The following is a 16,565-nucleotide window of genomic DNA, read 5'->3' on the forward strand; positions in this document are numbered from 1 at the left end:
AAAAGAGCCCACTCTGCTTTATTTACAACACGCAGGCTGTCTGTACAAACAGCGGCCAATATTATTAAAAACAAAAGAGGTGAGTGAGAATCGTCACCTTTCTGCTTTCCTTCCTCACTTGGCCAGGCTCTAGTACTCCACCTTTGAGCTGCCATGCCCAATAGGGGAAGTCCAAAATTAAAAATACAACCGGTGTAGAAGAAAATAAATGGGGAGTGAAATAGAAGAAAAGATGAGGGAGGGGAGTGCTAATATTTACACTAGAGTTTTATAGACAACTGTCCCATTCCATCCCAATTCCAATCCTGACCCAGAAAGTGATGGTGGCAGGTCCAAGAGACAGAGATTATGTGTCGGGACACAGACAGCCTCCCATCCCCAACCGTAATGGGTTCAATTTCAAGTCCACAGAGTGGGGAGGAAGGATAGGGTAGGAAAGTGAGACACTCATTTTCAAACAAGTCTCCCTTGGGAATTCCTGCCTTGAAGTGCAGACAGTATCCAAGCTCCAGGGGATAGGCTGAGGACCCTGAGGCTCAGTTCCCAAATCATGTTGTCATTTGGAAGTTCCAGGCTAAAGTTGGTGCCATCAGGGCTCTCCAGATTTGGGAGGCCCCCCTAACCGCCGGGCCTCTGGCCTCAGTTCCTTGCATTTCTGGCAATAAAAGAAGTCGGGGACGTTGGTCTTCTTAATCTTAGCACAGGAGAGGTGGATCCACGTCCCACACAGGCTGCACTCAATCATGGGCCGCCCTGCAAAGGGCTTTCGACAGTAACATGTGATCAGATCCCATGAGTCATCACCTGGGGAAAAAAAGGTTTGTCTGGTATTCTGCCTGAGCTGTTGGATCCACAACACCCTCAAACCCCTCGCCCCAGCCCAAACCTCTCACCTGATTCTACCATGATGTCCTCGTCCATGACCCGCATCTCGCCTTCACTGGAGCTGGCATCTCCATCTTGGCTTGTTTCAGTGCTGCCCACCTCCTTGCTTTCACTGTCAGCAGGAGGGACTCCTTCAGGGTGCACTGTGGCAGGGGGCCTAGGAGCCTCAGGGGGTGTTGGCAGCACAGGGACTGGGGCTTCACCCCCTACCACTGTTGCCATCTCTTCTTCTTCTTCCTCTTCCTCTTCTTCCTCCTCCTCTTCAGAGTCTGTATCACTGGGGGGTGCCTGGGGAGGCCCAGGAGGTGGGAGTCTATCCCCCCGTTCTGCCTTTTTTAACTTCCGCTTCTTGCTCTTCTTGATTCGAGATCTCTTTTCCCCATCCCCAGGAGTTGGCCGAGGCCTCCGAAGCACCCCAAAGCCAGCCCCAGCTCCTGGCCCCAACTTTCGGTTCTTTCGGTCCTTCTTTCGAGGAGGATGGGAGAGGTCCCCCTGGGAAAGGGGCACGGGGGTAAGAGCGGCAGGGGGCCGGGAGGTATGTGTCAGGGATGTGGGGGACAAAGGAGATGCCACTTTGGGCCCATCCAGATCAAAGAGAGAGTCCTTGAGCTTCATCTTCTCAAGCAAGGTAGCACTGTCGGGGGCCTGCAGACGAGAGAAAGTGGACCTTGGGGGTCCTGGCTGGGTGGGACCTGCTTGAGCTGCCCTTCTCTTGGATGACTTTGCTTTCTTAACAAAAGTCTGGATGGTTCGAAGATCTGAGGGGGCCGAGTCCCAGCCATCACTGTCGGCCGCACTCTCTCCTCGCAATGGAGAGCTGGAGCCAGAGGCTGGCCAGTCACTTTCCTTAAAAGGGGGAAGAGACCAGGGTCAGCAGAACCCCAGTGTCATCTCAACCCCTCCACAAACCCAGCTTGAAAAGGAGTGACTGGATTTACCCCAAAATGTCCTACCTCAACCACTAAATCCCACTGTACTCCAAAAACTTCTCCCCACCCCAATTCCCATCAGCATGTCCTCTTGACCAGTCCGTGTTACCTCTACTCTCAAGTCTGACACCTCACCGCTGCCCCTGCCCAGGGCCTGTGGAACACTGTATCGCCCAGACCAGAGCCGTTATGTCCTTAGCTCTTTTTCTGTATAGCCTCATTTGTTACCATTTTCATCTCCCAAAAATTTATCCATAAACACCTTCCATTCACAGCACCTCAAGACTATGCCAAAATCTCGACCAGCGACTCCAAATCCCCCTTCCTTTTCACTGCTGTTCAAGCTAGCTATCCCGGCCATCCACTCCCCGAATACCAGCTTTCCTACCACAGCCCTAAGAGTCTCCAACTTCCCTGGTCTTACATATAATTTCTAGGGGCCTCCTTCTATAAAGCAATACAGTTCTGTTTGAACAACAGTCACTCTATAGTCCACCACACCAGCCTCAAGTCAGTAATTCTCTTGCCCCTACCTCTTTGCTAGGGGGAATGTAACCAGCATATGCCAAAACAAAACTGCAGAATTTGTTGAAATCTTCAATTGTTCTCCGCCGTTTCTCTGGTGGCTGAAAGGAAGGAGATATGGATCACATGCAAAGCCACACAGTTTAAGAAGGGCATTCCCAGAGACACAGTCCCTGAGTGAGGTCTAGAAAAGGGGGGCGGGGGGCGTTGTCAGGCAGGGCTACTAGGCTGCAAAGGTAAGGCAAACCTCACCTGAGTCTCTGGCTTAAGGGTCGGAGGTGGATCTGGAAAAGCAATAAAAGCTGAGTCAAGACACTAGGAAACAATCTGTGTAAAACTCCCCCTCTAAACCCCGTTGTTCCTAAGTGAACCCCCTGCTCTCCCAGGTCCCTCTGCCAGGCCAGCAGGCCCCCAGCTGTGTTGGATCCGCCCCGGCTCCCCCTTCCGTCCCGCGAGGGGCGGAGCCTGGGCGCGGCGCCCTCTGAGGCCTCGCTATAGCGCTCCCCTTCCCCCAACCGGAGGCCCGGCGCCCCGCCCCCCCAACTCACGGTCTCTCTCGACTCCAGTCTACTCGGATCCCTCAGCGCCCCACCCCACCGTACCGCTCCCGGGGCCGCGTCCGGGCGGCCGCCAGCCGCCCCCGTCCTTCACACGCGCCCAGAGCCCCGAGTTCCTACCCGGCCGCGCTCCACCGCCTCGGGCCCTCCGAGACCGCACACGCCGCCCGCCAGCCCCCAGGGTCCAGGATGACCACGCCGAACCGCTCCCCGCCCTCCGGCCCCTTCTACTCGAGCACGCGGCCCGGCGCGCCCCTCACCCCCACCCCAAACACACACAGGCACACGCATCCAACGCTACTTCACGGCCGGGACAGACCCGGGAGCTCTAACCCGGACGCGGCCCCCACCTGCCCCCCCCCGCCCATACCGCGCTCCCCACAATTTCGCCGTCCCTCCGCCCCCATCCGGGGCTTTGGCCCCTCCCCGTCTCCAGCTTCTCGGGCTCCCCACCGGGCCCCCCGGCCCTGTTCCGAGCCCTCTCCGGCCGCCGCCCCCCCCTCCGCCCCCGTACTCACCACCCAGTTACTAGGCTATGGACCCCTCAACTCTGGCCCCTTCCCCCCAACCAGCCACTCTCTCTCTCCACAGCAGCCACCGCTGCTGCCGCCGATGCCCCCCTCACCCTCAGCAACTCCCAGGCTCTTAACCCTCGCGGACCAACCCTACCCCCCCGCCCGACAAGTCGCCGGTCTTAACCCCCCCCACCCCGCCCCACCACCCCCTACAACTACCCAGCTCGCCTCGCTTCCTGGCTCGCTCTCTCCACAACTACCCCCCGGTACAGGTCCGTCTGCCGTAGACAATACCCAGACCCCCTCTTCTCCCCACAACTACCTGCCCACCCCTCCGACAATCACCGGGCATTCTCCGGCGGCAACTACTCGGAGCTCCGGTACCACCGCCACAAACTACCCCACCTCGGCGAACTACCGGGCCCCTCACTCAGCCTCTTCTACGTCCTCCCTCCTGAGCAACTCTCCGGCCACTGGATTCCCCCAACCTTCCAGTTCCAGGGCCCCAATCTGCCGGTGGCCCTTTCGGGCCCTAACCCCCGAGGCTCCGGGTTTCAAGCTCCTATCCCCCGCACCCCCACACCGTCTGATCTCCAACTACCCCAGCCCAGTCTCCCACTCCTCTTTCTCCAAGGTCTCTCAACTCGTCGGTCTCCCACCTCCAGGGCCAGCCTCCCGACCCCCTCCCCGAACTCCCCCGCTGGGCTCCGGGGCTCGACCTCCAAGTTTGCCAATTGATTCCTCGCCCGCCCCCCGCCGGCTCAGCGCTCCGCACCGGTCGAGAGCTCACCTTCGGGACTGGGCTCCGTCATGGCTTCCAGCATCGCCCCCTCCCCTCCTCCCGGTCCGGCGCCCCCCTCCCCGGAGCCGGGGATCCCGGTGCCGCCTCTAGTGCTCGATGCTCCCACTGCTTCGCTCCACAGAAGTGTCCGCCTCAGCCCGGTTGAGACTCGAGTCCGCTAGCCGCTGCCGCCACCTCCCTCTACCACTGCCTCCCGCACTCCCGGACCGGGCCCCCTCCCCCCGCGCCGCCGGCCGCCTGCTCCCTCCTCCTCCTCCTCCTCTCTCCTCCCTCCCTCCTCTTCTCTCCCTCCTCCCCCCGCCGGCGCCGAGGCGCAGTGCACCAAGGGTTTTGTAGTCCGTCCGGGAACAGCGGAAAAGGGACCGCATGAACCTCCGGAACTTTGATTCCCAGAAAGCCACAGGCTGGCGCAGGCGCACCAAGCCGCTCCCCTCCCCCGGGGAGCGGCGGGGAGACCAGGAGCCGGAGGGGAGAGCGGAAGTGCGCGCGCAGGCCCCTGGGAGTTGTAGGCTGGGCGGGACCAAGAAAGAAGAGGAAGAAGGGATTAGAACCCTCGGCCACCATACTGCCTCGTTCTGCAGCTTCTTTCTCCCCAGGAGGACCGCCCCACTTCCGGCCTGCCGGAGAAATGATTGCCGGGAGTTGAAGTATTCCTGGCGATAATGGCTGCCGCTCCCAGTCTTCTCCCTCCCTGATTCTACTCTGCCGGATCCCACACACCGGCAAAAGTGTAGCCAAGTGACATGCAACTGAGAACAGCCGTTTTACTAGCTTGCACACATGAAAATATCTTAATTAGAATGTTCTAGCAAATGTGGATGTTCACCTAAAGCAGGTACTTCGAAACTTTCTCCACAGGAACCCACAGTAAAAAAAAAATTTTTTTACATGAGCATTTTTAACATTTAGTTTCACATGCGTGTCATAAAACTAAAGTTTCAAGAAATAATCCTCAGTATTCCATTCCATCACAACAAAACCACCCTCTTTTTGCAGACAGGGAAAAGCCCAACATGAACAGAATAAACCAAAATATACTTCTGTCCCTCCAGCTTGTACCCAGTACTCGTCTTTCCCCACCACTGAAACCCACTGACACCTTGGAAAGACTTAAAATCAGCGGGACGAGGGGAGCAACACAAGGCAAAATTCAGTTCAGCTTGGTGGTTTCCTCTTTATTGATGTGCCTCCTACCTTCCCCCCACAATTTCAGTCCCTTCCAACTACCCCCAAAAAAGAAGGTAGTGAAAGGAAGGGATTGCTGGGGTTCTGAGCCCCTTGGGCAGTCAGAAAGGGAACAGAAACCAAAACAATCACTGGATGTGACACAGACTGACAATCAAGAAGTCTAAAGCAGGATGGGAAAGGCGGGCAGAGAAAGGGGAAGAAAGGAGAGTTACAAGATGCCAACTCCACCATTACCCCTCCTAAGAGAGGCTGGAGAGAAAGCCACAAACATTAAGAAGTGCCGGTCCTGAATAAGGGAGGTGGTGTTTGAGCTTGAAGGAGGAGGAGGTCAAGAAAGGGGGGCCACCTCTCTCTTTGTAGAATGAGACCCCCCTCCAACTCAGGGGCAGCAGCTTCACAGACCGTAGACACTTTCGTCACTGTAGGCAATGTAGAGAAAGAAGTCTTCTTCATGGTGTTCCTGGGATGAAAGCAGAAAACTGTTCAGCAACTGGGCTCCAGTTAAACCAACCACGACCCAGACACGTTCTTCTAGAACCACAAACCATTGCCCGACTCCTTCACTGACTCCAAGGCCTACCACACGAGCAGTATAATCTCTGCAGTCCTGGGCAAAAAGGCCTCAAACTGTTTTCTGCTGCTTTGGAATGGGGAGGGGGACTGGGAAGAGTCCCGAACAGATAGTTTCTCTAGCTCACTGTTCTCTTTCCTTCTCTCTACTCCTACTGTTCTGTCCAAACCCCCAACCCATGGCTATTATGAAACTTTAAGGCAAGCCAGGAAGCTAGTCCAAAACTACTGATGTAACAACACTTTCTTCCCCTCACGCTCTTCCAAGATTCCTCTCCAAAGCCTCCACCACTTCCCAGTCACCATACCTGGTAGAGCTGACCCATTGTGGCACTGGTGGGTGGAATGACATTGTTGACAAAGAAAAACAAGGCATCCTCAGCTCGGAGATGAATTCGCTTCCGGATCAAGAAGTAGAACTGACCAACTGCAAAAGATACAAGATGCAAGAAAGTCACAGAGGTCAAAAATGCCCTCAAAAGAACAGCTGCTAGGTGGAGCCTCCTCCCGCAGAGACTGCACTCCCACCCACAGGAAGCAAGCCTGAGTCTTGGATCAGGTTCCCACCTGTGAGATCAGAAGGCACCAGGTATTTCTTTTTGTCCAGGTCTCCTATCCGAGCTTTGGGAGCCTTTTCTACTATCACCTGATAAAGAGATGAAAATTAGGAGACAGAAGGAATGCAGCCCCGAAGCTGCACCTGTCAAGAACTCAAGAAACAATATTCCTAGTACCTAAATCTACCCCAGATTCATCTCTTTGTCTTTGTACACGCGGTGCAGCACTGAGTCCCAGAGATTCTGACCTCACTGACTGGAGCTCATTTAAATATCCAGGATCCAGCCCCCAATAGGGCGTCACCATAAACAACTATCTTAATCAGACGGAGATGACTTGTCTGGGTCGACTAGTGATTCAATCTCGCAACCTTAGCTAGCTGGGGGGATGACCATTTGAAGCTCAGGCTGTCAAACTCTCTAAGGCCTCAAATGCTAACGTTTCTCTCTCCTGTCCACATCCCTCTCAACCCCACATCCACCACTACCCCACTCCTTTCATCCTGGGTCCCAAGGACAGCAGTTTCAGGCTCGCTCCCAACCCCACCACAGCCAGCAGCCTGATCCCTGCGCTGCCTGTCCCAGATCCAAGGCCAGGCTGTGGCGTCAGCGTAAGCGTCCCGCGCCCTCGGCCCTGGCTACTGTCCTCACCGGCACCCGGTCCGGGTATTTCTTTCGGATCTTCTCGCCCTCAGAGCGGCGCTTCTCGAACGGATGCTCTTCTTTGTACACGAACTTCATCCTCCCGGGAACCGGGCTGGACAGGGCTGGGCTGAGGGAACCCAGGGGGGCCGGGACGGGGGGCGGCGACGACGGCGGCGACGCGCGGGCGGATTCAGCGGAGCGATCCACGAATTTGCGCCACTTCCCTATTCACCAACCCCGCCCCCGACTATCGGGGACTGCCCCCCCGCTAAGATACGCCACTACCTCAGCGGCGCTAACGCTGCTAGCGTAGCACCACCAACTGACCGGCCCCCTCACGCCATTAGCGTAATCGCTTTGGAATCAATTTGTGGGCCACGCAGGCGACGTAGCAAAGACGGTTGGCTTTTGCTCATCGAAAATTACTCTAAACCTGTTCCCCAACCGTCCCCTCAAGGAAGCTGGGGCTGAAGAGGAGTAAAAGATGGTAATCATCATACGAGACTTGGTTCTCCAAGTTCCTTTCGTTAACAACGTAGAGGAACAGCAGAGACAATTACAAGGTTAGCTATTCACGAACCGTGTTGCTACGCTGAAGGCGGCCGTTGACACCAAAACAAAGTAGTACCCAAGTGGCGGAGATGATCTCCAGAAATAAGAGGTCAAAAAGAAAACAGATGTTTGGAGAGATCTACAGAACGCTTAAGTGCCAAAATGAGTAGACCAATAGGGACTGGAGAGGAGATTGGAAAGGTAGGGACTACGCCAGCGCGGAGGAACACTGCAAGGCTTGAGTTAAATCATGTGATCTCAGAGGGCGGAGCGTCACGTGGCGGGTGCGCGAAGTAGGGCCGGCTTGGGAGGGCGCCGGGGAGGCGGGGCCGGCTGGGCGACAGCTGGGAGGGGGACCGACGCCTTCCCGGACAGCGGAGGTCGGGGCGCCAGCCACCTGGGGGCAGCGCCCGCTTAACCTGTCCACGTCAGTGCCCCGGACGAAGCCCGGTTTCTCCAGCTCTACGCCCTTTGGCCGTCCAGGTTTCTCCTTTCGTGCTTCCGTAGCCTGCTTCTCCAAAGGTGTCCTTCCACTCCCCACCAGCGCGCCCATCCTGTCACTCGGCCCTTCCCGCCAAAGCATCTGGTGTCAGCATTATTGTATCCCAGACATCTGGTGTCCACATTATTCTATCCCTATACTCAACACCATCTTTCCCCCTGCCCCTTGAGTCCAACAGCAGTCTCTTCCCCCTCTGCCTGGGGGACAGGGTGCATGTGAACAAAGTCCCCTCTCTTCACTTCCCAAAACCCCAGAGAAGGACCTAAGGCCGCTTTGGTTTCAAAGTTATAATGCATGGTTTAAAAGAGAGAAAAGGAAAAAAGACACAAAGCTGGTTACAGGTCTGAGGGAGTCTAAGGAGAGAAAAATAGAGGGAGAGTAAAGGGGGGACAAATTTAGGGAAAATCCAGTGGCCCAAAATCCCAGTATCCCACCCACAGCCCAGCCCTTGGAGCAGGAGTGAAGAATTAGATCAGTTTTGTACAAGAGTTTTTTTAAAAAAATCAAATCACAACAAAGCTGACTTGGCTTCTCTTTGAGCCTCCTGGATCACCGTATGTCTGTCACTCTGGCCAGTCCTGCCTCTTCACAAACACTGATTCGGCTCTCCTAGGCTTCCGCCTGTGTCCCAGTCTGGGGTTTCCATGGAGTGTGAACACGAAGTTAAGAGTGAGGCTGCTTCAGAGCCCCTGGCCCATGTGTCCATCCAGACTCCAAGTGGAGTGTAGGGCTCCCAGGGCAGAGAGGGGTGGGAGGGGCAGACCCTGCCCAGGCAGTCCTCACATCGGACAGGGCATCAGACGGCATCCCAAGGGCTCGCCCTCCCTTTCCCCCCCACCCCAACTCAGGTGGAGGGGGAGCAGCTGTCACCAGAGCCGATGTTGGTGAAGGTTTCGGCTCAGCACGGAACGAACATCAGCGGTGAACCTGGGGTGACAATAACTTGCATTGGTAGAGTACCTTATAGTTCATACCCTCACAACACTCTTGTAAGGCAGCATCACTGGAGATGTGGGACCTAAATTATCACCATATTCATGATTAGATAGGTTCGATTTGCCCACAGCCTACTAGCTAAAGTGATGAGCTTTGAAGTAAGAAGACCTGGGTCCAAATGTTAAATTCTTAAGGGAACAGAGTTAAAACAGGACAAACGTTTTTTATTCCCTCTGAGGATCCCCCACCTCCTCCTTTCTTGAGATATCCAAGTGTCCAGAGCCCACTTCCCTTACCTGAGGGCATCCAGCATTGGGAGCAGGTTGAGAAGGGCTGTGTCGCTGGGGTCACTGAACCAGGATTTGATGGGGATGGCATTGTCTAGGGTGGGTGAAAATGCAGATGAGAAGAAAGAGAATTCAAGAGAGACTGGGTGTTTTCTCTTCTTGGAGGGAAGGAGGAATTATTATTAAAAATATATGCCTCCCACTACCGGAAGTCAACAACCTAAGTAAAACTTTCCTGATTTATGCTCCGAAACTAAGTTTTAATCACCAGATCTCACACCTATTGATGCTTCTAGTCAAGCTTACTGCCATTGTGCCTCACTTGAAACACACTTGGCCAGGCGCAGTGGCTCACACCTGTTATCCCAACACTTTGAGAGGCCGAGGTGGGAGGATCACTTGAGCTCCGGAGTTTGAGTCCAGCCTGGGCAACATAATGAGATCCCTTCTCTACTAAAAATAAAAAAATTGGCCAAGGGCAGTGGCTTACGCCTGTAATCCCAGCACTTTGGGAGGCCGAAGCGGGTGAATCACGAGGTCAGGAATTCAAGACCAGCCTGGCCAACGTGGTGAAACTCCGTCGCTACTAAAAATACAAAAAATTAGCTGCGCGTGATGGCAGGTGCCTGTGATCCCAGCTACTTGGGAGGCTGAGGCAGGAGAATCGCTTGAACCTGGAAGTCGGAGGTTGCAGTGAGCCGAGATCACGCCACTGCATTCCAGCCTGGGTGACAGTGCGAGACTCTGTCTCAAAAAAAAATAAAAAATAAAAAAATTAGCTGGGCATGGTGGTGCACGCCTGTAGTCCCAACTACTGAGAGGCTGAGGCAGAAGGATCACTTGAGCCTGGGAGATCGAGGCTGCAGTGAGCTATGATCATGACACTGCACTCCAGCCTGGGAACAGAGTGAGACCCTATCTCAAAAAATAAATAAAAATAAATTTTATTTTTATTTATTTATTTTTATTATTTTTTTTGAGACGTCTCGCTCTGTCACCCAGGCTGGAGTGCAATGGTGCAATCTCGGCTCACTGCAACCTCTGCCTCCCGGGTTCAAGCAATTCTCCTGCCTCAGCCTCCCGAGTTGCTGGGATTACAGGCGTGTGCCACCACGCCTGGCTAGTTTTATTCTATTTTTAGTAGAGATGGGGTTTCACCATGTTTGTTAGGCTGGTCTCGAACTTCTGACCTCGTGATCCGCCTGCCTCAGCCTCCCAAAGTGCTGGGATTACAAGCATAATCCACCGTGCCTGGCCAAAAATAAATTTTAAAAATGAAAAAAATGATATAAGAAATCCGATTTATGAAATGGACATATATGGTATCTCATTTGAAACACAAAAATAACTTGCATTTCGACTTACAGCAAACTAGGGATAATCTAGGGAATCCCAGCTCTCAAGGACCAAAGCCCAGGTCTCCTGCAAAAATACCTTCTCAGAACCATGTTCTGGTCCTGCCAGACTCACCACCTTCCCCCGTACCTGGATGGCTCCTGTAAGCCCCTGGGGAGTTATCCAGGATCACAATGCTGGAGAGGTCACTGTGGACCACAGAGAGGTCCTTGATGTAGCTGCCCAACTCCAAAGTGCAGTGCTGGAAGGCAGGGGATCATGTAGCAGGCCTCTCTCCAGGATACTCTCCTCAAACCCAGATCCCTCCCTGGTGGCCTCCCTCCCAAGCCACACTCTTAGACTGGGATTCTAGCTTACCTGTCTGTAATATCTCCTCTTAAGAATGCTTCTGCTATTGTCCAGTTTATCTGCCACAGCAGAGCCATAGATCTCCATGCTTGCTGTAAACACCACCAGCTCGTACCACTGGCTCACCTGAAATAGATTGGGGGAGAGGGCGATGCCATACAAGGTGATGATTCCTTTAGACATACAGTTATCTTTCAGAAGGGCAACGGCATAGTCCTTCAGGCCTTCCATCAACATCAAATGTCTCTGAGGACACGAAATTCTGAACCCCCAGCCCAAACCTCCAAACTCAGTGTTAGGCATCCTACACTCTTATGATTCAGAAATGCAAGAACAAAAGAGAAAGATGCCAGCGGAAAAGAATTACATCAGCACAACAAATGAACCCCAAGTACTGAAAGCCACTCCCCTACCATTCCACAGCCTCCCCTCTAGAAAACTGCTCTTACCCGTTTCTCCTCACCCCTTCCTCCAAATCCTCCCAATTCCCAGAGCCCTAAAACCATGCCTTCATTACAGAGCTCCCTTTAGCTCTCCAAAACTCACCACTTCCAGGAAGAAATCCACATGGGGCCTCTTATGTACAAAAAACCGGACAGGATGTTTGTCTATTACCACCTACAGAGGAACAAGATGGGCTGGGGGATGTCATGACCACCACAACCCAGGCCTAGAAAACGCCCCACCCATCTGCTTCCCTCCTCCAGGCTGACACTGGTGCCAGCGGATGGAGACAGATGCTCTGGGACTGGGAAAGGGAGTCCAGGTTTGGGCAGAGGAACAGATGGAACCATTTCATCACTCCCCACCGCCACACACCTTGAGGATGAAGTCAGGAGGCGTACCAGGCCGGACTGTGGGCCTCAGGACCCCATCATGGTGGGAGTGAATAAGTGTCTCATCCAGATCCAGCACCAGGATCTTCCTCTTCACCTGGGCTGAACCAGAGTGGGGAGGAATAATACTGACCGACCTCTGACCCAGAGCTGGCCCCTACTTCACCCTAAAGGAGGCTTCCCACCACATACTTACCTAGCCGATTCCGGGACACAGGAGATAAGGGGAGGATATCATATCGAACAGTTTGGTACTGAATTACCTACAAATAGCACAAAAGAGGATTGAAACCCTTGATAAGGAAGCCTTCCCCAGTAACAGTAACAGGGAGCACCTAATGAACATTTACCACAGGTACTATGTATGTAATTTAGGCTTCTTTCTTTTTTTTTTTTTTTTTTTTTGAGATGGAGTCTCGCTCTGTTGCCCAGACTGGAGTGCAGCGGCATGATCTCGGCTCACTGCAACCTCCGCCTCCCAGGTTCAAGCAATTCTCCTGCCTCAGCCTCCCTAGTAGCTGGGACTACAGGCGTGCACCACCACGCTCGGCTCATTTTTGTATTTCTAGTAGAGGCGGGGTTTAACCATATTGGCCTGGCTGGTCTCAAACTCCTGACCTTGTGATCCTCCTGCCTTTGCCTCCCAAAGTGCTGGGATTACAGGAATGAGCCACCACGCTGGCCTTTTTCATTTAATCCTCAAAACAACCCTAATATTACTGTTATACCTGTTTTAAGGTTAAAGAAACTGAGGCCACACAGCTAGGAATTATCTTAAGTTGTTTCTCTCCCTAATTAAAATGAAAACTCCATGAGAATATGATTTTGTCTAGATCATGGCTATATTCCCAGTGCCTAGAACACAGTAGCAAAAGTGGTCAGTTAATATTAGTAGAATCAGCCGGGCGCGGTGGCTCACGCCTGTAATCCCAGAACTTTGGGAGGCCAAGGCAGGCGGATCACAAGGTCAAGAGACGGAGACCATCCTGGCCAACATGGTGAAACCCCGTCTCTACTAAAAATATAAAAATTAGCTGGGCGTGATGGTGCGTGCCCATAGCCCCAGCTACTCAGGAGGCTGAGGCAGCAGAGTGGCTTGAACCCAGGAGGCAGAGGTTGCAGTGAGCCGAGATCGCACCACTGTACTCCAGCCTGGTGACAGAGCAAGACTCCGTCGCCAAAAAAAAAAAAAAAAAGTAGAATCAATGAAGTGATAGAGCCAGGATTGTACCAATGCAGTTCAACCCAAGAACGTGCCCTCTTTTTTTTTCTTTTTTTTTTTTGAGAAGGGAGTCTCACTCCATTGCCCAGGCTGGAGTGCAGTGGTGCGATCTCAGCTCACTGCAACCTCCACCTCCCAGGTTCAAGCAATTCTCCTGCCTCAGTCTCCTAAGCAGCTGGGACTACAGGCGCGCGAACCACGCCCAGCTAATTTTTGTATTTTTAGTAGAGACGGGGTTTCACCATATTGGCCAGGCTGGTCTTGAGCTCCTGACCTCATGATCCACCCGCCTCAGCCTCCCAAAGTGCTGGGATTACAGGCATGAGCCACTACCCCCGGCCGAACCTGCCCTCTTAACTGTGATATTATCCTGCTACACTGAACAAAGAAACAACCCCCACAACACAACCTTCACCCCAAGAATTATTTGTGGCAACTACCATCATTGGGAACTAAGTGCCTCAGATTCCCTAGTGCACATGGAGTAGGAGTCGGGAGGAGATCCCTGGGTCCTTAATGGGAATATAGAATGAGGGAATCCAGAGGTTGTCAGGTCAGCTAAGTTCCTCTGGCTAGAAGCCACCAGGCCTATTTTAACCAGCCACCTGTCCACTTCTGTCCCTTCTAGCCAAGTCACAAGTTCAGAGAACCTCAGCCCGCTGAACAGTCTCCTTATCCTGGTACCCAGGGTGAGGCAAAGAACACTGGAAAGCCCCTGCCAGGCTGACTGGCACGGTCTGGAGGAGGCCAGAGTGAAGTCAGGGTCGTTAAGTGAGAGGTGAATAAGGGACAAGGACGTCACCACCTCATCCAGCTCTGCTTCTCCAAGCATTCTCTAGGGGCTATTTCCTGATACGCATATCTCCCCATACAAAGCCTGGCAATTCCCTCCTCCACACTTTTCTTCAAAGGCACAAACCCTCTTCAGTGCATACCTAGGCCCCAAGCCACACCAGAACCAGGTTCTCCCTTCTAAACCCACAGGGCTCTCTCCCCCTAGTCAAGATCTGCCCTTCTTTTCTCCCTGGGCCATGATGAGGTCCGAAAGAGCTCCAGTGTCCAGCCTTGCTATCTCGGGTTGCATATGCTGGGTATGTAGGGAACGCTCCAAGCATCTGCCAGAAGCGGGGTGGGGAAAGAAACCAGATTGGAAGGGAAGGGAGGACAAAAGGCTATGGGGTCAGTGCTGCCCAAAGGAGAGCAATTTTGGAAGTAACCTGTGGATGAGCTGAAGCACCACTCCGTATGCCCAGAAAACTGATGTGTTGGAGCGAGAACGTCAGAGAAGACGGCAGTCAACCCATAAAGAAAACCCCTGGAGGCCGGGTGCAGTGGCTCAATCCCAGTACTTTTGGGAGGCCAAGGCGGGCAGATCACTTGAGGTCAGGAGTTTGAGACCATCCTGGCCAACATGGTGAAAACCCGTCTCTACTAAAATTACAAAAATTAGCCAGGTGTGGTGGCAGGTGCCTGTAATCCCAGCTATTAGAGAGGCTGAAGCAGGAGAATCGCTTGAACCCAGGAGGTGGAGGTTGCAGTGAGCGGAGATGGCACCACTGCACTCCAGCCTGGGCGACAAAGCGAGACTGTCTCAGAAAAGAAAACCCCAGGAGATAGCCCCACACATATCCCAGCATCTCTGACCCTAAATTTTTCTTGGCTCCTAGCTCTTGTCTCGGGGGAATAGCGCTGCTGCCTACAGCCACAACCATCCTGTACTGTTCGCGCCCTAAATCAGGAAGTGGAAGCAGACTGGTAAAGGACAGAATGAACCCAAGGCCAGACCCACTCTTCCAAATCAGTTAAATCAATCACCACTACCACTGAGGGCTTTCTGGAAATTCCCTGAACCCCAGGTCACCCCAACCTGGGTTTATTCTTTCAAATTGTATTGAGGTATGCTAAGGGGTACAGACCACAGTACAGACCCAGAACCTGTGTCTCCGCTTACTAAATTCTCCCCAGACTCCTTCCGAGGATTCTCCCTGGTGGTGGTGAGACCACAAGAGCACATTCATTTAAAGTGCTGTTAGCTGAAGGACCTCTGACCTTGGAGAAAAGCTAAGGGGGAGGGGACCCAGAGATGCTTGGGTCCATCCGGACAGTTTCCCTCAGAATGCTAGGCTCTCCTGGAGAAGCAAACGTCCTCGTTTTCAAGCCCTACAACTGCCCAGCGCTGTCCTCTGACAGGGACACCCAAACTTCAATGGTGGGCACAGCACCCACCTTGAACTCCCTCCCACAATTAAAGAGGCCCATCGTAAAAGCATCTGCTTTAGTCTTCAATAAATCCAGATACCTACACTCACACTATGAAATAAATTTTCACAGCCTTTTTGAAGGAATTCTCTTAATGGGAACCGCAGGCGTTTCTCCTTCACATCCAGGGCTTTCCCAAGTTCCAGTCCTTGTTTGTAACGTATGCCCTCCCACCCACCTCCACCCTTGACACACAAGTCTGTCTCTTCCTTGTTATGGGACCAAACACACACCGAGGTTCCAAATAGGGTCTTTCCCAAGCCCCCATCCACAGATCCGGCTGTCATCAAACAGGTGTTCCCCGCCTCTTGGTTTCTTTAGCAACAACTCCAGCTTTCTTAAACAGCGCCCCACCCACCACCTTAGCCCCCAAGAGTTGCCAAATCCTGACCCATCTAGCTCCATCAAAACCCCCAAGGGCAAGGTTCTATTACAAGGGTCTCCCACCTCGCCCCGCTTAGGGTGCCCAATTCTCTGGCGAGAAAAGCCCCAGCCAGGATTCCCTTCCTAGGCCCAAACAGAGGCCCGACACTCCGAAAACCCCTGAGCACCACGGACAGACGTCCTCAACACCGCCAGCGCCCACCCTGGCTCACCGTGCGGATCTGCCTCCGCAAAAGGTAAATGAAGAAGCTCCAGAGCTTGGCGGCGAAGGCCACGAACGTGCGCAGCCCCAGCAGACACTGCGTCCGCATCATCCCGATGACCCCGGCACCGCCGGCCCCGGGGCCCCCGCGGCCCAGCTCCGCCAGCCCCCCGGGGGCAGCCCCCCGCCGCCGGGAGGGGGAACGGGGGCCCCGAGTGGCAGGAGAGGCTGCAGAGAGGGGCACGGAGCGGGCGGCTCAGAAAGCCACCCCTGGCGAGGGGAAAGCCCAGCGGAACAGGGAGCTGGGGGACTGGCGTGGGCAGCCCGCGGGGGCCCACATGGGCTGGGAGTGGCACCGACGGCTTCGGGGAGGTTGCGGGCCGAGACAGGTAGGGCTAGGATGGGGTCCTCGGAGACCAGGAGGGAAGGGGAAGGATAATTGGGGGAGGGGGCAGTGGGGGAGGGGGCTAGGGAAAAGGGAGGAAGGGAAAAGGGAGGGGGAGGGGGG

The 16,565-nt window shown here is 54.0% G+C and overlaps 3 protein-coding genes across 6 annotated transcripts; all 3 read right to left on the bottom strand.

The window, feature by feature from the left end:
- Nucleotide 1: 1 nt before the first annotated feature.
- PHF23 (PHD finger protein 23) lies at nt 2–4,663 on the bottom strand. 3 transcript variants are annotated; one of them, XM_016931415.3, is made up of 5 exons: nt 4,536–4,663; nt 2,592–2,623; nt 2,348–2,440; nt 894–1,731; nt 2–804 (listed from the first exon to the last, which is right to left on the bottom strand). In XM_016931415.3, the coding sequence occupies exons 1-5, from the start codon at nt 4,579–4,581 to the stop codon at nt 590–592; spliced, it is 1,224 nt and encodes a 407-aa protein (XP_016786904.1). In that variant the 5' UTR covers nt 4,582–4,663; the 3' UTR covers nt 2–589. The 3 variants fall into 3 exon arrangements, with proteins under 3 accessions (XP_016786904.1, XP_001169367.1, XP_001169296.1); XM_001169367.6 differs by lacking the exon at nt 4,536–4,663 and adding an exon at nt 4,202–4,445; XM_001169296.6 differs by lacking the exon at nt 4,536–4,663 and adding an exon at nt 4,202–4,421 and having other exon boundaries at nt 894–1,530.
- Nucleotides 4,664–5,367: 704 nt separating this feature from the next.
- Nucleotides 5,368–7,985, bottom strand: GABARAP (GABA type A receptor-associated protein). The gene is made up of 4 exons (XM_003315344.7): nt 7,180–7,985; nt 6,539–6,617; nt 6,280–6,398; nt 5,368–5,861 (listed from the first exon to the last, which is right to left on the bottom strand). Exons 1-4 carry the CDS (start codon nt 7,267–7,269, stop codon nt 5,796–5,798), a joined length of 354 nt encoding a protein of 117 aa, XP_003315392.1. The 5' UTR covers nt 7,270–7,985; the 3' UTR covers nt 5,368–5,795.
- Nucleotides 7,986–8,699: 714 nt separating this feature from the next.
- On the bottom strand, nt 8,700–16,505 carry CTDNEP1 (CTD nuclear envelope phosphatase 1). Of its 2 annotated transcripts, XM_016931418.4 has the most exons (9): nt 16,068–16,505; nt 12,187–12,253; nt 11,974–12,092; nt 11,701–11,772; nt 11,164–11,280; nt 10,936–11,047; nt 9,460–9,544; nt 9,098–9,154; nt 8,700–8,860 (listed from the first exon to the last, which is right to left on the bottom strand). In XM_016931418.4, coding segments are annotated over exons 1-9 (732 nt in total). In that variant the 5' UTR covers nt 16,170–16,505; the 3' UTR covers nt 8,700–8,859. The 2 variants fall into 2 exon arrangements, with proteins under 2 accessions (XP_016786907.1, XP_511976.5); XM_511976.9 differs by lacking the exon at nt 8,700–8,860 and having other exon boundaries at nt 8,955–9,154.
- Between the last annotated feature and the right edge of the window lie 60 nt (nt 16,506–16,565).

The sequence above is a fragment of the Pan troglodytes genome, chromosome 19 (genome assembly GCF_028858775.2).
Source record: "Pan troglodytes isolate AG18354 chromosome 19, NHGRI_mPanTro3-v2.0_pri, whole genome shotgun sequence".
Lineage (NCBI taxonomy): Eukaryota > Metazoa > Chordata > Mammalia > Primates > Hominidae > Pan > Pan troglodytes.